The sequence below is a fragment of the Parasteatoda tepidariorum genome, chromosome 10 (genome assembly GCF_043381705.1).
Source record: "Parasteatoda tepidariorum isolate YZ-2023 chromosome 10, CAS_Ptep_4.0, whole genome shotgun sequence".
Classification (NCBI taxonomy): Eukaryota; Metazoa; Arthropoda; class Arachnida; order Araneae; family Theridiidae; genus Parasteatoda; species Parasteatoda tepidariorum.
The window spans coordinates 64,183,231-64,206,747 of NC_092213.1; the positions used below are offsets into that span (position 1 = coordinate 64,183,231).

General features: G+C 29.5%; 2 protein-coding genes across 3 annotated transcripts in view; both read right to left on the minus strand.

Annotated features, from left to right (window-relative positions):
* LOC107449555 (uncharacterized) overlaps nucleotides 1-1,020 on the minus strand; it is a 9,180-nt gene extending 8,160 nt beyond the window's left edge. Inside the window, exon 1 of the mRNA XM_071186993.1 lies at nucleotides 933-1,020. Coding sequence (XP_071043094.1) covers nucleotides 933-1,020 — 88 coding nt within the window. The remainder of the gene's footprint in view (nucleotides 1-932) is intronic.
* Nucleotides 1,021-3,906: 2,886 nt separating this feature from the next.
* On the minus strand, nucleotides 3,907-23,517 carry LOC107446241 (monocarboxylate transporter 12). Of its 2 annotated transcripts, XM_071186091.1 has the most exons (5): nucleotides 23,141-23,517; nucleotides 13,950-14,093; nucleotides 8,890-10,080; nucleotides 6,310-6,493; nucleotides 3,907-5,301 (listed from the first exon to the last, which is right to left on the minus strand). In XM_071186091.1, the coding sequence occupies exons 1-4, from the start codon at nucleotides 23,370-23,372 to the stop codon at nucleotides 6,348-6,350; spliced, it is 1,713 nt and encodes a 570-aa protein (XP_071042192.1). In that variant the 5' UTR covers nucleotides 23,373-23,517; the 3' UTR covers nucleotides 3,907-5,301; nucleotides 6,310-6,347. The 2 variants fall into 2 exon arrangements, with proteins under 2 accessions (XP_071042192.1, XP_021002198.2); XM_021146539.3 differs by having other exon boundaries at nucleotides 3,907-6,493.

Sequence of the window (23,517 nt, forward strand, 5' to 3'; positions counted from 1 at the left end):
TTTTTTTTGAAATGTTAATTAAGGTGTCCACTTACATATTCGGTTAATAATTTTTATTTGTTTAAACAAAATTACTTTGTTACAATATTCAGTTATAATATTCTAATGGCAAAAAAAGTACTTACGTAGCGTGAAATTATCTTTTGTGATGTAACTCTTTCAAAATAAAAATGGTTGCCAGCAGGGGTGTATATGTAGATTTATTAAATACACCTTGTGCGTCAACTAGGAACCAATTCTAGAACCCGACACTCGAAATTTTTGCTCTGTTACAATCGTACCCTGTTGCAATTGACCCCACTCTCCCCTACTTTGCTACCATCTCTTACATTAAAAGAATTAAATTTGATTTTACAAGGCGTATGTACTACTAACATATAGCGTGCTCATATATTAAAAACCATGTTTAAGAAAGTTCAATTTTTGGATCTAAAGATTTCGCAGAGGAATGAGTCCGCATGTTTTGGTTCTTTCAATAGCTTCTTATCAGAAAAATTTGATAAACTTAATAGACGCATTAAAATAAATGCCAGAAATGTCTTAGGTTGACTATCGATGACTATATTAAACATATCGATTAATCATTTTGATAGAGATGTAAATTTATAAATGTAACTTTTATGAAAAGTGAGTTATCCATTAATCTCTGAAAACTATTTTTAAAGGTCAATCTTAAATTAATTTTTTGCCCAGACACATCAATTTTGTTAAAAACTAATTAAAAAAAGCCATTAAAACATTCCTTACATTTTGCTATCAGAGAAATTAATTGAAAAGTGCATTAGCTTGAAACTCTGACCTTGATCTAAACTTTTAATTTAGTTGTGAAACTAAACAGCTATAAATATCCCATTAAAGCTTTTTTTAAAATTTGATGTATGTTTAACTGAGAACCTATTTGTTGGAGGTACAACAACTCTAAAGCAAAATACTTGAAGGTAGGTGGTTTGAATCCCACTTCAACCCTGGATGCATCATTTGTGCTTTTTGTTCTTCTACTTGACAAGAGCTCATAAACATTCTTATCAATGAGCTTACAAGTTTGCATGTGTAACAATAAATAAACCCCTTGGCTTATTGAATTTTGTTTGCACAAATATGTTTAGTGATTATGTTTCCGTTTATTGTTATAAATTGCTGGGCAACATGCAAAACAAAAGTATTCTTATCTTTGACATACGTACAAGGTGTTCGGCAGGAGAAAAAGGTAGAAAACTGACTTAGCTCGTCGAACTTACCGAAAGTAGATCGTAAACAACAGTTGTCTTATGTAAGAATGAACTATGGTTTGCTTGACTCAGAGATTCTGTCATTTAAAAGTTTACTGTGCACATATAAATGAATTTTTACGAGAAATTCTGCGATTTAATGGGAAAAATATTCATAAAAATTCCTTTCATGACAATTGTATTACTACTAAAACGTAAGTTATAATATAAGTTTTATAATTACTGTTTATAATTTTTATTTTTGGCTTAAGGAGGAAGATAACTGTAATCTCTTTGAAAAAAAAATTGTTAAGGCTGCCGAGGCTGTTTTGGGTATTCAACTTAGCGTTACACTTTGTTTTGCCGTACAAAAATTATATGACTTGGAAGCTTGAAATTACAAAGGTAAGTTCGCCTTCCAATGCGGTGATTCAGGTTCGAATCCCAGCGATGGTTGGTCGATACGAGTTTCGCATCCGGTTTGCACCAACACAGTGCTGAAGTGAAATATCCTCAGTAGTAGACAAATCATGGGTTAGAGTCCTCTTGCCGTCAGGCTAACTGTGAAAAGGTTCTCGTGGTCTTTCCCTCCATGCAACATAAATGCGGGTTAGTTCCACCAAAAAAGTGCTCCACGAAGGCAAAATTCCTCACAATACTTAGTTCAGGAGTTCCCTTGTCTTCTAGATGAGGTTCAAAATTACAAGGCTACGCAGTAGAGCGTTGGTAGTGGTAAATTGGCTACGTAGTTGAGCATTAGTAGTCGTAAACACGAAAATTAGGTCGGCTGTTCAACGATGGTTGTAAAATATAAAATAAAAGGTATATAGTAAAATGTACAGAATGTACAATCGATTAAAAAAATTAACATTCGATGATTAGTACGAGAATGAATAGTACTGGTAATCTTGTGGGGAGAAAAAACATGCGGGTAGCTGTGCAGACAATAAAAATGCAGCTACAAAGTTGAAATTTTGTATGCTGAAAGGGCCGTATTTGTTTGTAAACTTAACAGAGAGTTTTTTTTTTTGAGAATTTTTTTACACTTTTATTTTGCTTTTAGTTCGATTTTTCTTTGCTGCACACAATCTATATCATTTGGAGACTTGAAATGACGAAAGTTTCGTGAAAGAAGTACAAGGATGAATAGAAAAAAACAACTTAAGATCCAACAATTATTTCGCGATTTTTTAACTGTTAAACTTTTAAGAAAAATTTATCATGTTTATTCGATCAGTAGCTCGCTAAAAAGTAACTACGGAGTTTGACGTTCTGAAAAAGTCATTTTTATTTTTGAACTTGACGTGAATTTTGTTACAAGCTTCAAATTTGCTCAAAAGTTATTGCAAATTTAAGAGCATTTTTGTGATTTTTTTCAGCTATTTCGTTTTAAATATTAGCAATTTAACCATTGTAGCTAACGCTCGAATAAGATGTCAATCAAAAGTAACAAAGAGGGAGAGATTGCATGTTGACAGATATAAATCTTAACATTAAGCTTGAAGATTTTGAAAATAAAATAAAACTTAATAAAGAGAGGTAAAAACCGTTCCATATTTGAATCATAAGTCTCGTCAATGAGTAAAATTAGTGAATTCCACAATCTGTATTCCTTAACTTTTTTTAAGTGCCAATGATTATTTTTCAAGTCTAGGTAATCGTCTATTTCGTTACGATTAACATAAGCTGTCTTAAGAAAATTATGGAAAGATTAGCTTGCAAAACCATTTACATTTACTTTTATAATGTTCTACAAGATCTGACCAACCAGTACAAAAAATAGTAATGATTAAAAATTATGAGTTATTAAAAACGCATAATGAACGATTTAATTTTTGAGAAACATATGCTAAAGGTGGACATATGCTGAAGGATGACATAAAGTCCGCGTTTAGCATATATTTTCTATGCTAAAGGCGGGACAGTATTTTTATTTAATTATCACCTGATTTAGAATGCAACTCGCAAATTATTGACATAATTGCACGGAAAAAGTATGTAAATTTTTAAGTTATATCTAGTAAAATGACATCCTTTTTTAAAAGAAAAAATATCTTAAAAGTTAGTTCCTAGATTCAGTCAAAATGTATATAACGGAAACTGCATTAATTAGAAGCATGTTAAAGTAATCTGTAATTGGATGATGATAAGTTGGATTTAAAATTGAAATAATTGCGATTTTTGAGTAGATTGAATTTTTTACTCCCTCACAACAATAATGCCGTAACTCAAAAATTTAGTTTTTTTTTAACATTTTTTTATTGAAACCAAGATTTGACGTAGAAGAAAAAAAGCAAAAATGCTGTTCCTCATAGAAAAGCTGTTTCCAGCGTCACTATTTCATAGTAAAGAAGCTGTTTTAACTACAATTCTTGATAAATCATTAACAATTGGGAACTTTTTCTTGCTCTTCCTGGAAAAATCCCTTTAAGTTACGATTTTATTGTTACACAGGTGTATTATGCGCAAAAATTCAGACATTTCAGAAATATGGGCATTAATGCAAAATACTCCGCATCCTTGTCATTTGTTTGTAAACACATCAGTTTATACTTTTAAGAAAATTTTGTCGATTATATATTTTATCAAATTAAGTAAATATGATAATTTTGCTTTCAAATTTTGAAAATGCAGTTCATATAAAAACTATTGTTTTCCTAGTGGTCGTTCTTAAAATTTTAAAAATATAATTACTATAGAAAATTAAAAAAAAAATTTATTAAGAAATATTTATTGTGCTGAAATTACAATTAGAAGTAATATAATATCTTGACAGAAGTATAATATATTTTGTTTTCCGTGATGGCCTCATTTATTACATGTTTTTAAAATTCTCGTCAGAAATAAAGTAAAATAATAAATATCTATATTTTTAAGATAAATAACAGGTTTAAAATCAATATCAATATTTAAAACAGAAGTTTTATTTTTGGAATCTAACAATTCACTACTGTCTTCTTCTTCTTCTTTCAAATCCCCATTTCTAGCCTAGCTAGACAAGGTCCATGAGATTTTTCACCTTCAAAAAGTCAAAAAAAAGTAAGGGTCTTTCAATTAGGTCTTGTTTTAAAAGACCGAGGCAGTCCAGTAGATGTTCAGGGGATGCCTGGGCCGAAGAGCACTTGGTACAGAGGGCAAAGCACTTTTCTCCCCCAGAGTACCTCAGTGATTTCAGGTGTCCACAGCGGAGACGTGTGATGGCGGTTTGAAACTGACGGTCTTTGTCTGATTGATTTTAGGTTTTAGCAATGGAGAAGAGCTCTGAGGATGTAAGAGACACTGGAGGCGCAGTGGCCTCAGCTGCACCTGCCTTGGCAAGACTATCTACCATTTTATTGCCTGATATATCTACGTGTGAGGGTATCCATTGTATATTGTGCATATTCTCTCCAATTCACTACTGGGGCAAACAGAACTGAAAACATCACAATCTATTTAAAGAAGATGTTGAAACAAGTTGAAACGCAATTATCGAAAACACCTCAAGGCAACTCTATATAGTATAACCAACTTGTTTTTAACGTCGTCTTATCTAGTTAGATATAAAATAATTTTTTTGTTCATTGCTTAAATATTGATTTGAGGCCTTTAATGTGTATATTCCTGGAATATAATATATACCAGTACTATAAGTATATATCATTACTACTTGTTCATACCAGCTTCAAGAAATATTTTGTAGTTAAGCAGTATAGGTTAAAAAACATTTATATTTAGCCCCCGAGTTCACAATTTTATTAATATATTAAAAAAGGTTCAATAAATAGGTTCAATGTTGAACAAATTCATGGATACCGGATCACAATTGGAATCCCCGCAAGCGTCCTGGAGGAGCCCTTGACCTTCAGGGTACACGTGCCGACCAAACCGCTACCTGTAGATTTGTCAGGGGGCATACTAAGAGCCTCGTTTTCAGTGGACAAAATAAACTTTTTCCAACTTGTAAAAAGTGCAACTCCAGCAAGGCTTGTCCTCGCCATCTACTTGATTGCCTGGATTTCACCATGGAAGAGGTTCTTGAGAGACCTCTCCTTTTCCTCGATTTTTTGAAGACTCACGGCCTCATGGATCTGGTATAGCTCCGCTATCACAGCTGTGATTGGAAACAACAATGGTGAAAAATATCTGTCAAATTTGATGCAGTTTCAATAAGGCAAACAGGTTGAACCATATACTTCAGATTAAACTATACTATTAAAGGTAAGTTACTTAGTTCAGATTAAACTATACTATATTATAGATAAGTGTATAAAGGATTGTTTCACTCAGATGTCAGATACGTCATGAAGGTTGCGGCAAATTAGTTTGACATAAAACCGTATTTAATAGTGTATACAGCTTTCTTCATTACAATAACTGAGTGAACAATAACATTATACAACATGAAAAATGTTCTTTAAAAGAAATATGAGTTTCTTGTCTAGTTTTGATTTAACATAACGAATCTGTATTTTTTTTTACCACAAAATTATTTTCTTCAAGAACTCACTTTTTAGCTTAATGACTTTGCGAATTTTAACAGCATTCAATAACTCGAAAAAAAGGAACTATCATTGACAGTGTGGTCGTCATCAAATTTATGACCATTTAGGTGATCTTGGCGACAATTTTTTGTGATTAAAGCCTTGCTTACTTTCCGGAAGTTTCGAAGCTCTTGAAGCATTTGGAAGCAAGATATCCTAGAATTATCTTAGGGTGAATTTGTTCTTTCTTTTAAAAAAAGAATGAGATGGACCATTTTGGTTCTGATTAATGAATCAAGCACCTTTTGTTTATACAGGATCATATAGTTTAAAGTCAAAGTCAGAATAAACGTTATAAAATATTGTAAAATAAGTCTAAAACCCTTTCCTAGCCACTTGTAAAGAATATGCAACATACAAGTACAATGTCAAATATAAATAATTTAAATTCATTAAAAAATTAACAAGAATGACAATTATTGTGGTACTATAAAGAGAGACAATAGAAATGTAGACGCTAAATGGTGATGGTTATCAGTAAATATTTTTACCATCTCAAAGAATATTACGCCTTTGTATCATTGGTTACACTACTCCTTAGTGCTTAGTCAAAGTTAGTAGCACAACTTAGTACTCACAATAATGCAGTGATCAGGCCATCTCAGAAAAACCTGGTCTACGCATTTTCATTTAACTGCTTAGCATTATTTCTACATAATGCTAGAACAGGTGTGAGTTTCACAACTATGCAGCAAGTGAAACTACTAGCCATTATGATGCAATATACCCAGCCATAAGATCCCAAAGTTTCTCGGCAAAATCCTACGAAATTAAAAGAAAATCATTATTGAGAATATTTACGTAGAACATATCATTTTTTAAATCATAATCACAAATTAGCTCATCGAATATCCTTACTGGTCAGTCACTTCTGGCATTCATAAGCCTCCGTTTATATTTCAAAAACTTTAAATAAAAAGTTTATTTTGATCGGAGTTGTTTTGAGTATTATGAGAATAATTTTATTTGTCAAGATTTTTATTATTGAAATCAAAAACGATTACACAATTGTCTTTTTTTAATTGTGATATTGTTGGTTTCTTTAACGGATTGGTGCTCCGAGTTAATTAAAAATATATATATGAGAGTATCACAAAAAATTAAGTAAAAAAAGGTTTGTACAATCATTTTTTTTTTAATTGGACTAAGAAAACAGAAGTATTATACTTTTAAGATACTGGGTACTGATAACCGAAACTTATTTCAGTGTTTTCTATAATTATCTCATACTAAATTTTTTTATTTAAAAGTTTGCAGCGTTTTCTCATGGGCAATTCAATCAGAAATTATCCTTTATACCACAATTAATAGAAATAAACATGTAAAAGAATTAAAAACCCATTTTTAATTAATATTCTATCTACAGAAAAAACTCTTTTGTGACGAGGTGTATGATTAGATATTGAGTCATTGATTATTACTCAGAGCCATTAACCTTCACCAATTCCAGAAAGATACTTCAGAAAATTTTTACTCGGGAGAGCCTAGGAAAAAGCAATTTGTTTACTGAGTGTAAGCTGAGCTAGGGCTTCTTGAAGGATAGAGTGGCCATGATTTTTGCTCCCGGCTCGCCTCGACCACAGTGTTGATATTAAATATCCTCATTAGTAGACGGATTATGGGTTAGAATCCCCTTGCCGTCGAGTTAACCATAGGAGATTTTCGTGGTTTTCCTCTCCGCGTAACGAAAATGCAAGCTAGTTCCATCAAAAAGTTCTCCACGAAGGCTATTTTGTTTCAATGCATGATCCAGAAGCTACCATGTCTTTTGGGTCGGGTTCAAAACTACAAGGCTACAGAATTGAACATTTATTTATTTATTTATTTTTTATTTCCAATGAGCTGCACAATCGGTCTTGCCGATGAGCGTTCTCCAGAGATGGTATCCGCTCTTTCAGGATCACCACAATGGGTGAGATACCGTTGGTCATGTTAATTTGGACGCCCAGTTTCTGCCACACTAGATGGCAGCACCGAGACTCTATTTGGATGCTAAAGTGCACTAGGAATTTAATTTTGCCGGAATTGCCAAGAGCCAATAAGGCACTCCAGGGATCTTTTACATGCCGCACAATCATACGACATGACCTCTGAGGATTTTCTGTATCCCGAAAATCCGGTGTCTGGGCCGGGGATCGAACCCGCAGACTTGGGCTCAGAAAGCCGAGAATTGAACATTGGTATTTGTAAGCCTAAGAAAGGGTCGATTGTTCACCGCCAGTTATAAAATAAAATGAATGTAAACAGCATAGTTAAAATAAAATACATTAACTACGAAATACGTTCATAGACTTCGTGAGAGAATTTAACAGTTCGTACTCTCCCAAAATATCAGCACTTGTACTCTCAAGCAACTATCTCTGAACGTACTAAGCAGAGTGATACTGTTCGTTTTTGAAAACGAGAACAACCATTCAGGGATAATTCTACTCTACTTCGGATCATACGCCTAAGATGTACACTTTCTGAAGTCTTACGGTACATAGGCGCGATGCACATCAAAGTATACAATTCATTATCTTCTCTCTCATGTTACCCTTATTTTTATGAAAACGGAGCAGATCTGGTCCTTACGGAAACACGTGGAAGATCTTCGGACATATGAGTATACAATACTTGCTAACTTGTATGATTTTTTCGAAAGATGTTTTCCAGCGTATTGTGTGTGCTTTAGAGTATTTATTTTAAACTTAATTTAACCATCGCAACATAAAGAATTAAAAAAAAACATACTTAAGAGCCCTGAATATTATGCCTTATATGTGTTAAAGATTGACAAAGTTTAAAAATTGCTAAAAACTGTTATACTTTTATTCTGCATTCCAATTTCCGTTATCAAAAATCTTTAGCAATAATAAGTTGGCAGCTACGAATATGGTCATGGATATTGCTTCTTCATGCAGAGTGAATCTGAGCAACATGCTGGTTTAGTAACGCAACTCAATATGCTATAATTTTATATTACATTGTATAAAATGTGCAATTGAAAATCAACTTTATATTGTTATATTTACAAAACGCCCATAGTTTTTTTTATAATTAGAACTATTAATATTAAGTACAGAAGTTATAACATCTGTTATAGCATAAATATCAAGCAATTTATAAATTTTAAATAAATTAGAAAAATTATAATTGTAAAGACAATATGTTCTTACCTATTATTGGAGTTTTTAAAACACAAAGAAATGCATACAGGCTGAATCGAGAGGCCAGAGCCATATTTTGTTGCTCTTCTTCAATTTGTTCCATAATTATTCCTGGAAATGTTGTGGCAACAGCACCAGTTATAAAGCCGAAAACTAGAACTCCAATCATCATCAATAGGAAGTCATAGGTCCAAATGATATAACCGGCATCTAATACCAATATTAGAAAACAAGTTAAAATAAAATTCGTTCTTGTCATGAAATGACCGTCTGTGATCCAATTCAAGCACATGTTTCCAAACATTTCAGCAAACGGGATAACCATGGAAAAATACACAGACTTTTCAATTGAAATGCCTTTGTCTCTACCATAATCAACAATAATAGTCCAGTTTAAGGTGGTGACAAAGGCGTGAATACTTTGTACAATCATTATAAAATGGAACGTAGGATCAATAAATAATCGAAACGAGTTCCAAGAAAATTTGTTTTTGCTTTTTATAGCTATCTTTGTTTCGTCTGGTTGAATTACTTTCTTCATGTCGTTCCCGTCTGACGACAAACTATTTTCAAACTCTTTAAAGGACAGTTGTCTTTTAGTATATTTCGTGAGTTTGATGTTTTGCGAAACTGGAAAATCCGCTTGATTGGATAAGATTTTATGTGGACAATCATAAGTCGAATCTATTCCATTAAGCTCCATGAAAACATAATTATAATTTTTATTGTTTTTCTCTACTAATACAACTGATTCCTTGGCGCAGCTACCATGGATTATATCTTCTGCTTTTTTTGATGTTCCATAGTTTTTCTTGCTTTGGAAGGAATCGACCGGTGATTGGATAACTGTTTCTGCGGCAAGATTTTTTTCATCTGAGACAAATGTAGGATTTTGGTGATATGTAGTTATTTGCGAGTTATCTGCAAGATAATTCTCTTCTATTTTACATTTCCGTCTATCATTATGTGGATCTTCTAAGAGAATGGCAGCAGGAATACAATTTAGAAATATTCCTCCTATAAGTAAGAACATCCCGTTCGTGCCGTATGCGCTTTGAAGCGATGTTATTACTGGTGACATGACAACTGCACCCATGCATGATCCAGTTAACCATATACCATTGACGAGATTTATGTGCTCTGTGAAATGCAGCTTTAAAATGGAAGGTACAAGCGTGCAACCAAAAGCTAATCCAAAACCTGAAGTAATAATTTTTTGTTAGGCAAATTAATAAGATTCAACATGTCTACAACAGTGCTTAAATAAAATTAACGAATTTTGCAATAACTGAAGAAAATCCACACAAATATTTTTAGGAAATCATAGAGCTCCACATGTTTAAAATAATTTAATATTATTATTTATTAAGTAGCCACCTATGGCATCCAACTAATTTGAATTTTTAATTTATATGTGTAGAAATTTTACCTCAAAATTTGAAAACAATTTGAAGAAACGGAGCTAACTTATCAGAATTGACGCTCAGGTCAAAAATTTACTTCAGGGGAAGGTCAAAAATTTTCTGTTCAAGAGGGAGTTCATTGATAAATTTCTTGCTCCAGGAAAATTATGCTTCAGATTTTCTCGTGGGTGTCAGAATTTTTCCTTACCTATCACTAGATTTCAATGACTTAAAAAAGTTCTAAAAATGGATTTAACAACATCGAAAAATATCCTTAAAATAAAAAAAAATTTCTTCGCAACTAAGCAAGAATTCATTTTTTTTCTAATCATTCTTGCAATATATAATTGCATGAAAACACAAATTGAAATGTAATTTGCATTAAAGTTTGAAATTAGTAGTAATTTAATTAGTAAAAGATATCACATAATAGTTAACTAATAAAAAACAATAATGAAAGAAAACTATTTTAATACATTGTTTACTGATATTAGTTTACTTCAAAACTTTTTGTAAAATAACGCGAAATAAAAATTCATTGAATTATTAAAAGCTTTTTTTGCAATTTCAAATATGAAAAAATCTTTTTTGTCAGATAGTAAATTTTTATGTTTTCAGAGACTTAGATTAGCATCAACTGGTGTTATTGGTGGATATTTGCATAGATCTTCAATCCCATTACTTTTCTTGCTTATCTTGCCCAACCAAAACTCATAGAAGTTATTTCTGTTTTCTATGTCTATCAATGGCGGACAATGGTTATTGTTTTTCTGAAAATTGTAATGTATCAAATTGTATAGCTCAGTTAATATGTGTAGAAGCTATAAGAATCGGTTAGTACTTCAAAAAAAAATGTAAGAAGCCTTGAAATAAAAAAAAGAAGATCCGAAATTCTGAAATGCCTAAAAAATGCTTAAAAATGTCATTTTTTAAAACAAAATTCGGACCTTAGTTATTACGCAACAGCATTTTTTTTTTAAAGAAAATTCCCCCAGAACTTTGCTGAGTTTTCTCTTATCAGTATCAAAACGGTTTAAGGTCGAAAAAATGAATTAAAATGGATTAAAAAATAGAAATAGGAAGCTTTTATAGACTACAAATGTACTGTTCCCTGATTCACGAGTAAATGTAAACATTTTAGAGTAAAATGAAATTCAATTAGTTAGATAGACTAACAGTAATATAAATGATTCTCTGCTGACAAACAAAACTGTATTACTGTATTCTTATTTATATTATCCATGGTTTATTGATAACTAACAAAGACTTTTTAGGTCGACATTAGCACTTATTTATTCCAAACATTATTTGCAAGTTTAAATATATTTTTTTATTAGATCAAAAAATTGAGTGTTGCCATTTGAAATTTTCAAATTTTTGACACTGTAATCACTGTAACGGTAAATATGGATACCGATACCATTATACATATATATATATATAAATACAGTGATGGCCAAAAGTGTGGACATTTTTTGAAAGTTTCATGTTTTTCAACTTTATGTGCTTGTAGAATATATTAATTTTCACTTAAATACAAACGTTTATATATCAAATTGAAAGTAATTTAATGTAGAATTTAATAATAGATACAGTATTACAATATTTGTATTACAAAAAAAGTTATGCAATTAATAGTAAGATCTATCTTAGATTTGCATTTTTTTAAGGTGATACTTACACAATCAATACTTAGTAAGATATCCCTTATTTTTTAAGACAGCTTCACAGCGTCTTTTCATGGAGTGAACGAGTGTTTGGAGTTCCTCTTTCGTAATCACATGGTGCCAAGAATAAATTATAGATAGCTTCAATAAGTTGTCTTTTATTGGATGGACGTTTTTTTCGTACAAGAATTTTCAAACGTCGCCACAAATTTTCAATTGGATTGAGATCAGGGCTGTTTCCTGGCCGTGGTAATATATCTATGCCTTTATTTTGAAACCATGCTTTGCTTACTTTTGCTGTGTGGCATATAGCTGAATCCTGCTGAAAAATAAATGGTGCGTTGTTGGGGAAGAGATCCCTGATAGAAGGTATCAATTTTGGTTTTAAGGACAGTTTCGATGTATTTTTTGGTTTTCAGGAGGCCATCAATCACTTGAATTCGGCCCACACCATCTGCAGACATAAATGCCCAAATCATGACATTTGTTGGGTTTTTTGTAGTTGCCTCAATGCAATCAGGATGAAGTGCTTCACCTACTCTACGTCTCACATATTTTCAACCATCACTACCAAAGAGCGATATTTTACACTCATCGCTCCAGATTACTTGCTTCCATTGATTTTCTGACCATTTAATGTGTTCTTTTGCCCACTTAACTCGTTTTTTGAATTGCTTTTTATTTAAATATGGTGTTTTCCTTGGAATTCTAGCTTTTAGTCCAAATCCTGATAACCTTCTTCTTATTGTTCTTGAACTTACTGCAATACCCGCTGCATTCATTTCACATCTAATGGCATCTGATGAAATTTTTCTATCTTGAAGGCATAGCCATTTAATTTTTCTATCAGCAGTAGCACTTGTGCATTTTGTCCGGCCTGATTTGGCTTTATTTTCCACTGATTTCGTTTTTTCATAACGTAAACAGAACTTTCGTACACTGGAACAAGTCACTGAACCACCAACTTGTCTTGCAATTTCAGCATAAGAGAGGCCATTTTCTCTCAATATGACAATTTGGCTTCTTTTTGTAGGTGTCCTATTAGTTCTTCTTGTTGATGACATTGTTTAAAATTAGTTTAATTATAAAAAGGACTTTAAATATGTAAAAACAGCAATACTCTATTTAATTGTACTAGTATGCATCATTCTGCAGAATATTTCCACAACAATAACTCTTATACCATCCAAATAACCGAAACTATAGTTACAGACATTTGATTGGTCCTAAGAACAGTGTTTGTGATTGACTAGTACGCTTTTATTACAAAACGCGTCCTTGTTTGTTCTACTAAAATGAGCATAACTTTTTTTGTAATACAGATATTTTAATTCTGCTTTTGTTATTAAATTTTACATTAAATTACCTTCTATTTGATATATAAACGTTTGTATTTAAGTGAAAATTAATATATTCTACAAGCGCACAAAGTTGAAAAACATGAAACTTTCAAAAAATGTCCACACTTTTGGCCACCACTGTATATATAATGTAATCGAATACCTCTGCATCAATGATGATCCGTTAGATTTTCATCACATTTTTATCCATATAAATATTAATTTCGACTCTCAGAGCATAGTTGTAGTTTTAATTTTCGAAAAAAAAAGATTCCAAAAATATTAAAGGGAGCACTTAAGGAAAAATTAGTATTGACTAAATTGTTTGTTGTGCCAAACTCTAAAGCAAATTTTGACATATTGATGATTATAGCTCCATCAGAACACAGTGCGGTGTTGATAAACTTCGGGGCTGTTTTTACAACTTGAATAATTAGCACAGTAATAGAAATTTAGCATATTCAAACATTTTTTGAAACGAAAGTGGATTAATAAACATTTATTGCACTTTCAGAAATGCAAATACATGCACATCAATTCAAAATTTTAGTTACATTCATTTTATGCATTTACATTTATTTTATGCATTACTTTTTCTTAATTATCAGTATGGAATTTCTTAACAAATTGAAAAATGAAACATAAAAAAAAAATCATACCATAAATAAAACCAATGCAAATAGTGGCAGTATTAATGTCCTCAGCAAAAAAGCAACTTCCTATTCCTACTGCTGTAAAAATACTTCCAGCTAATATAACAACTTTAATCCCAAATGTTTCACCTAAAAATGCAGTGAAAGGACCTAAAAATAAAATTTTTGTATTTAAACTATTGAATTTAGACTTTTTAACTGTCTTATTATCAAAAAAAAAAATAATGCTGTCATCATACATTGTTAATAAGAAGACCTCTTTTGATTTGCTATGTAACCAAAAATAAATAAAAAATAATGTGTGCAAGTATACAAGTACTTGCACACATTGTTCATTTTCTGTTTATAAATTTGTTTTGTTTTTCGTGTATTAAATGTTTGTTTACATTCTTTTTTCAAATGGGGCTTCGGGAAACAAATAGCACTCTTGTTAAACAGTTGTTCACAGAAAATCACAACAAAAATGCATTCTCTTAAAGATGTCCTGTATTGCAGTCATATTTCTTCTGTTCTACTTCAATATACTTTTCTATTTCTCATTAAGTGTAATTCTCCATTTTTTTAATAAATGTAATTGAAGACAAATTTTCGACTTATGCTGCTTTGGCGCTTTACCAGGTTTGCCTTAGATTTTGATATTTTGTTTCTTGTTTGATCTTCAGACTGGTTTTTATTTAAGAATTTGATTCGATAAGTTATATTTACTTTTAATACAAGGTTTGGGCATAACTACGTCCTGTCAACATATATATGCACTTTAAATAACGAATACGAAATAATCATGTGACTTTGTAAACCAGCCACATTGGGCCAGAATCTGACACCTAGTATGATAACGCCGAGAAAAAAAATCGAAAATTTTAATTTAATGTGAATGCTGAAATTATCCAGTCTTGCTGGAGTTATCCCCCTGAATAATCTTGTAAATATTAAGCAAAGAGTGTAAAAAAGTTTCTTAGGAATTTCATATTAGTTTAAAAAATTCTGAAATAAAGGTCAGATATCCCTTTAAAAAGTTTGAAGCATTGAGTTCCATTCTTTACAGACGAAGAGTTCATACTAAAAATAAATTAGAATTAAAATGTTCATCTTCGATGCAAAAACATCTAAATAGGAGAAAGAAATGATTTGCATCCAGTTAAAGTAACAACAATGGCGACATACATTAAATGATGAAAAATATGTAACTTTGAAGTGTAAAAACAAAACATTGTTTATTGTCTGTCTGCCGAGAATGTATTCCTTTTTGGAATTATCAATGCTAGGTTTCATTGTTCCATCTTTTCAACAACGACTTAAGTGTTATGCAATGTTTTCATTTCCATTTTATTGGGCTCCTATTTACGAATGAAATTTATTCACAGTGTATCAGTGGTTTAATGAAAAAATAAGTTTTATGATATTAAGTATTTTATATTCTTGTATCAATTAAAACAACAGAGCCAAATTTTTGACAAAGGAATAAAAAATTGCTTTTACCAAACTAAAGTAATGTAATAAAAATGAAAGCAATTATTGAAATGAACAGCAGCGGCTTAGATGTGTTGGAAATGTTTTATGTATCATGCAAATCAATTGTTCTTTGAAAGTTGTTTCATTAAGTGGCAACATCTTTAAATAATGCTATAAAAACCTGCTGGATAGAGAAAGAAGGAGATCCTGTTGGTAGACATACGAACGCAGTGGTAAGTGACTGTAGGTCCGTTCCAGAGTTCAATGAGTTTAAATCACTGAGATGGTGATGTTTGATAGCAATCTATAACTGTTATGTTCTTATTTAACTGCAAAGCAAATTGTATATTTAATGTCATAAATACTGTTTTTTTATCTCCAAGCTTTGTCATGTCTCTACACACAAAGAACACAACACAAAAGGTTAATGTACTGCGCTATTAGTATAAAGAACCGAGTTCTATCTTCGGCGGCGGAGGTTGAAGTCCAACACTTGACATCGATGGGTACTAGCTTGTCTGAGAAAAAAAAAGAGCCTGTATTCCGTGTGGATATCATTATTAAATATCAAGCTATTTGTCTAGAAATTGTGGAGTCTTAATTTCCTTACCCCCCCCCCCCCCCCCNCCCCCCCTCCCGGGAAGAAAAACCTTCTGCTGCGGGATGTGTTTACTTTTTACTAACTGAAATATTTTTTTAAAAGAAATTTTAAAACATTATTTTGAAATATGGATACAATTGACTACTGATATAAAGAAATAATGAAAAAGTAAAAATAAAACATTTTTCTCCGACTGATTCCAGATTTCTCTGACGGATTCCAAAACGAAAACCAAGGCGAAATCGTGATAAAAGAATATGATTCTTTCTCAAATGTTTTTAAATCTTGAAAAGTAATTTTCGAAATTTGCATGCAAGTTTCAAAAATGTTACAAAATAATTCTTTCTAAAGAAAAGGCGCATTGATTTTAAATAATCGTTACATTTCAATAACTTGTTGTCAATAACATTTTTTTTTCATTTAGATCCATGACAAAAACAAACTATTTTGAAAATGCATGTTTATGAAAGTTTTTATTATGAAATAAAAGGGTAAGATCAGTAACATCAACTGATAAAATTTAATTCGATTGTCAATTAAATGAGTTAAATCTTTTAAAGTGTAGCCTTAAAAAAGATTGCAATAACATACTCAAAGTATTTTTAATGATACTTACACTTTCTGGAACTTTTTAAAACTTAATTTAAAGCGTCATCTATTTTTATGGAACATTACTTATGTACATTTCTCCTCAAAATAAGCTTCAGTATGCTCTCACAACAATATGTATCTCCTCCTAATAAATGATGCAATTCTTAAACTTAAAAACTTTTTTTCTGCTAAAGCTTTAATTGCTTTGACAAGCCAGCTATCAGCTCTAAAAAATATAATTTTGCCGTTGTTCTATGTATGACTGTTCACCCGTATTAAGTTTTAATTACATAAATATTAATTTTTAACTTTATTAAATAATCTGGATAACACAAAAAATTATTTTAGGTATAAAAACAATTCTCTATGCTGTAAATAAATTTTTTTATTATCATTAAATTAAAAAGTAATATAATTTTTAAAAATCAAATTGTGATTGGATGATAATAGATTTATAATTATGTTAAAATATTTTTAAACTCTCTAAAATAGTTTCAAAGTTATGGCAAAAAACTCAATGATTGAAATAAGGGATCTAAAATTGTGACACTTTCCTGCGAGAACAATTGAGACCATATTATCAAGATTCCAGCTATTTCCATTATTTTGACAGCCAAAAATCCAAATCAGTTTAAAAACGGCTTGTTTTATTTGTGGGGGGTAAAGCACGGTTTTGCATCTAATTTCATAACTTGAAATTTAATCTGCTGAAATTAATTAGCATATTTAAGGTTTATCCCTTTTTTTCTATTTTTTTCTACTAAATAACATTTTTAAGCATACTTATTTTATTGCGGAGCCTGCCCTTGACAAAGAAATAAATCAAACAGCATTTAACTATGAATCAGAAAGAATTATGGGATATAAGAATTAAGGTTACAACTATAAAGATTGTTACATGAATAATTCAGGCAACTAGGTTTATTCATATTTGCATAAGAACCATAAAAAAAGTTCATAAACATTTAGGACATAAAAAAGGCAGCAATAAAATGAATGAACCATCCATTTATTCAAATATGTCAAAAAGAAATGGGCTATTTTTATCATATTACTGCGTAAAGCAGCTGACGTTATACGACATTCCAATAAATTAAATTATTTTCGATAAACGACGATCGATAGTAATTTATATAGATTATTGATTTCAACATATTAAAAAGGAAGCATTTACTTTCAGAAGCAAAACACATTTTTTTACAATTCGGCAATCTATGAACTGTATTTCACTATTTTTTTGAAATTTGACACGATATCGCGTGATTTTAAACGAAACACTAATTATTAAATATTCCACGAAACTGTTTCTTTACTTTGGTCTTTGTAGTACATTTTGAGTTTGCCAACATTTTTTTTCATCTTTAAAAATGTTTGAATTGTATGTTGGGTTGTTTCATTCCCCTGTCAAGCAGATCCGTGTGACTTAAATACAATTACGATAAATAAGAGGAGTTCCTAAACTTAATGTCATATTTTTTGAAAAATTCTGTTAATAGCACTACTAATTTACTGAATTAATTTAGATTGTATTAAGCTTAATCGAAACTGTATTAAACCTAATGCTTCAAACTTTATCTCATATTTTCTGAGCAAATGTGTTAATTGAACTTAGCAAATGTGCTTAATTGAAACTGTATTAAGCCTAAAGATTTTCAAGAAATTCGTATCCGCAAACAAAATAATATAGTAATTTCTTAAATTAAACGATATAGTTTTTCTTAAATTATTAAGTTTTCTTGGACCATTTAACTGTATACTGTATTTACAATGCTTGACTTTGAACAAAACGCTATGGATCAAATATTTGACGAAACTATTCCCTCACTCTGGTCATCTTAGTGCATTTTAAGTTTTCCAACATTTTTTTTCTATCTGATTTTAAAATCGTTTGGATTGTATGAGCAGATGATACATTAGCTTGGCAGTCAGATTTCTTGTGTTTGACTCCTGCCAGTGACATAGTAAACATTCCGCGATAATAACAGGGGTAGTTATGTCTCCTTAACAATTGTGTTAATTGAACTAGTAATTTCCTAAATTAGGATTGGCTGGTTTAATCAAATGTAAACGCATGATTTATGCAACGGTTTAAACCAAATTTTTCATAAAAGAAATCTTTTTAATGATTTAAATGTTTATTACTTATATAAACATACAAGAAAGTATACAATTATAAATTAATTAAATGCTAAAAATATAAATAAACAAATAAATTTGATCAAATTCACATTTCATTTTATTTATATATTGTTACACAAGCATATGTTGACTTTTGTGCTCATTGCAAAAACTAGCATATAAGTCCTTATCAAATTGAAGAACATATAGCTCAAATTAGAGAAGGATACCACAAAGATACATCCAGGGTTAAGGCAGGATTGGACCCCTTCAAACTATAAACACAAGCATTCCAATTGAGGGTCATGTTTCCGTATTATATTTTTACTTTTTTTTTTACTTGTGAAGAAGAGTATGGAAGCAGTAATAAATTTAGGAAGAAGAAAATTGATCTCATGGAAATCGAAAACATAAAATGTCGAAATTCTTACCATATATTATATTTACCATGTATACGTTTGATCACGAATTTGCAATTATCGTTCGACATTATTTGAACATTTTATACTAATATTTATACATTATAATGTTTATATATTATAATATTTATATATCATATTATATATTATATTATGTTATATCAAATTCAATTGTCACGAGAGTCTGATTTTTTTTTCTAATTACATTTCTTTNCTTTTTTCAGTGGCGCCATCTATGGCTAAGAATTCGACTGCTGCCACACCATTCACACAACAACAATCCCGTTTATAGGGCGGGTCACATTCACACACACAAAAGAGAAAGGACATATAACACACAGAGAGAGAAAGAAACATCCATGCCTTGCCCGGGATTCGAACCCAGGACCTTTCTGATGCAAATAAGTTTTGATATTTTTTGATTTTGATTAGAAAAATTTGCTGCTTATTGTGAAGCCTTCAGATTTTAAAACAGATATAATAAAATATTTAAAATTGATTATTACATTTTTCATCATGTAATATAGTAAAATATATTCAATGATAATAATTATTATATATTAGTCATTTTATTCATAATTACATTCATGGCGACAGTTTATTATTATCGCTAGAAATAAATTACTATAGTCAGTGATAAATTGTGTTTTTTTCGCTGAGTCATTAAAATTTCATAACCTCAATTTATCTTTTGTTACCATATTTGCAAATAAAAATACCTTTTGAGTAGCTGATCTCTTAAAATAATTTTCTGAATTTACGTGTCAGTTTGGTAAAAATTAAAAACCTCCCCATACCTCACTTTTCATTATGTAAGATTATAAAACAATTGTATTAATCGTTATTATTGTATAAATATTATATTTATTATTGTATAAATATTATATTAATTATTGTATAAATATTATATTTATTATTATATCCACAACGACAATTTATTATTGATTATAAATAAGGATTAACTTCACTGATTCATTACAATTTCATAGCCATATCATATTTGTGACTATTATTAGAGTATTACAAGAGTAACTAATCTGTACAAATAATTTTATAATCTGAATATTAGTTAGAACAAAATTGAAAGTCTTGGTCAGATCACTATTGACATTAAGTAAGATTATAAAATACTTGTGCCAATTATTATCATTTTTTAATTATTATATTTGCAATTATAATTATAGTTACAATTTATTATTGATAAGAAATAATGATAATCAGTGATAAAGTGCTTTCTTCTTTGAGTTAATAAAATTTTAAAACCACAATTAATTATTTATAATCATATTAGTGGTTATTAATATAGCATGAGTAGCTAATCAGTTAAAATAACTTTATAATAATGTTTATTAGATGAAAATTTAACGCTTTTTTATACCTCACTTTTCGTAAATAATATAAGATATTTTGTTTATTATTTTTATTATTCATTAATTATTATATTCACTATAAAATTTTATGAATAATTATAAAATGTTATAACTTTTACTTTCTTCACAGCCACAATTTATTATTTATTACCGCATTTGTGACTTTAAATACTATAATATGCCGTGAGTAGCTAATTTGGTTAGAATAAATTTTTAAGATGAATATAAAATGAGTTAAAATATTAAAAAGCCTTTATAGTGCACTTATCATTTAGTAATATTAAAAAAAATGCTTTCTCTATACTTATTTATAATGATGATTTATTATTTACCATAAATAATAATTTAATATAAGTTCTTTTTCTTAGATGAGTCATAAAAATATCATTACCACTCTAGTTATATTTTAAAAGTATGTATGACTAATTAAAAATAGTAAAAATAGTTTTATAGTCTTAGTGTTAGTTAAAAAAGTTAAAAGCCTTTGACCTACGACACTTGTCATTAATTAAGATTAAAAAGTATTCTCCTAATTATATTATTATTATTTATATTAGTAATGATAATTTCATAGATAGTTACCAGAGAGTCGTAGCACTAAAATGGTTGCGAAAAAAATAATTAAATTGTTTTAATTTGCGACCACTAAAAAATTCAATATCTAATTCACAGGTCTAACATATTCGTTTAAATTGGTTCCATTTATTATTGGTTTATATAATTGTAAATCGAATTTATTAACTCAAAAATAAAATTTCAAATCATAAATTTACTTTACCATTTTAAATATTAAAAAAAACTACGACTTAAACTGAAAAAGTGGGCATGTATGTAATTTATTATTGATTATAAGTAATGATAAATCAGTTATAAATTATTTTTGGATGAGTCATAGAAACACCAGCACCCCAAGTAATATTTTATAATTACATATGATTAATTAAAAATAGTAAGTAGCTGATCGGATAAAATAATTTTATAGTCTTAGTGTTAGTTAAAGAAAGTTAAAAAGCCTTTGACCTACGAAACTTGTCATTAATTAAGATTAAAAAGTATTTTCTTAATTTTTTATTATTAATTATATTCATAATGACAAGATCATAGATTCCTACCAGAAGGTCATAGCACTAGAATGGTTGCAGAAAACAATTAAAAAACCTTTAATTGTTTTATTTGCTGCAACTATTGGTTTATATAATTGTAAATTAATTATATTAAATATATAATTATAAATCAAATTTACGAACTCAAAAATAAAATTGAAAATCATAAAATTTACTGTCACTTTAAATATTTAAAANAACTCTACTGCTCAAACGGAAAAAATGGTCATGTATGGAATTTATTATTGATTATAAATAATGAGAAATCAGTTATAAATTCTTTTTTGATGAGTCATTGAAACATCAGCACCATAAGTTCTATTTTATAATTTTATATGATTAATAAAAAATAATAAGTAGCTGATCTGATAAAATATTTTTACGGTCTTAGTGTTAGTTAAAAAAAGTTAAAAGCCTTTGACCTACGACACTTGTCCTTAATTAAGATTTAAAAGTATTTTCTTAATTTTTTATTATTAATTATATTCATAATGACAAGATCATAGATACCTACCAGAAAGTCATAGCACTAGAATGGCTGCAAAAACAATTAAATAATCTTTAATTGTTTTATTTTGCTGCAACTATTGGTTTATATAATTGTAAATTAATTATATTCAATATATAGTTGTAAATCGAACTTACGAACTAAAAAATAAAATTGTAAATCATACAATTTACTGTCACTTTAAATATTTAAAAACTCTACTACTTAAACGGAAAAAGTGGGCATGTATACAATTTATTTTTGGTTATAAATAATGATGATCAGCGATCAGTTGTGCTTTTCGTGAGGAATCCTAAAAATGTCATAACCATAATTAAAAATTTTATCATTATCATATTCATAATTATTAATATATCATGGGTAGGTAATTTGTTAAAATGATTTTACAATTTAAATGTAAGTAAAAAAAGGTACGATATTTATTAGTTAGAAAAATTAAATAACAAAAATAATTATTAAATATTAGTTTAAAGCTTTTGTCATTCCACAATAGTTCTCAAGTGAAAATAATTTTATTAATTTATATATCCATAGTTATGTTCTCTATGAATATTTATTAATGATTATAAATAATGATTATCGGTGTAAAATTGAGCTTTTTTTTGCTGTGTCATTGAAAATTTCATAACCTCAACTTATCATTTATAACGATATTCATGATTAGTATTATAGCGATAGTGGTTAATCTGTTAAATTAGTTTTATAATATAAATATTGGTTAGATGACCTTTACCTTTTAAAACCTTTTGCCATACCACACTTTGTTATGAAGCAAGAAAACAAAATATATTTTTTAATTATTTGCAATAAAATAAATGTCTCATCAAATGTCATAAAATTAAATATAATGTTTCTTTAAAGTATTTAAGTCCATAATCTAGAGCTGAAATAAGCATTTTAGTAGTAAATAAAGCTTCATTTAAAGTTTAAATTAGGCTTACTTAAAAACGCGGTTTGAATTGGTTACAATGGTCGTTTAAAGTCATCAATCAATCATTGAATGATTAAATTTTATATTCTACGTTTGTATCTTACCTGTTAACGTTCGTAATACACCAAATATTACTATAGGCATAGATGCTTTTTGCCTATCGGTGTCATAACCATCTAAAAGAATCACAAAGAATAATCCAGATAAACGCATCGGTACTCCGACAAAAAAAACTACAATTGAACAAGCTATTACAGTTAACCAACTGGTCCAACTATTATAACCCGTTTTTTCCATTTGCGTATAAGAGATAACTCTGTAGCAAAACCCAATCATAAATATAAACTAAATGATGTTTAAATAAGATTTCTGTGCGAACTGGCAACTAAGATTTAATAAAAGAAATATATAACAGCTGAATGCATTTGAAGAACTAATTCCGAGTAAACTTTTTGCGTGTCATATGTTTGTAGTCGTCAAG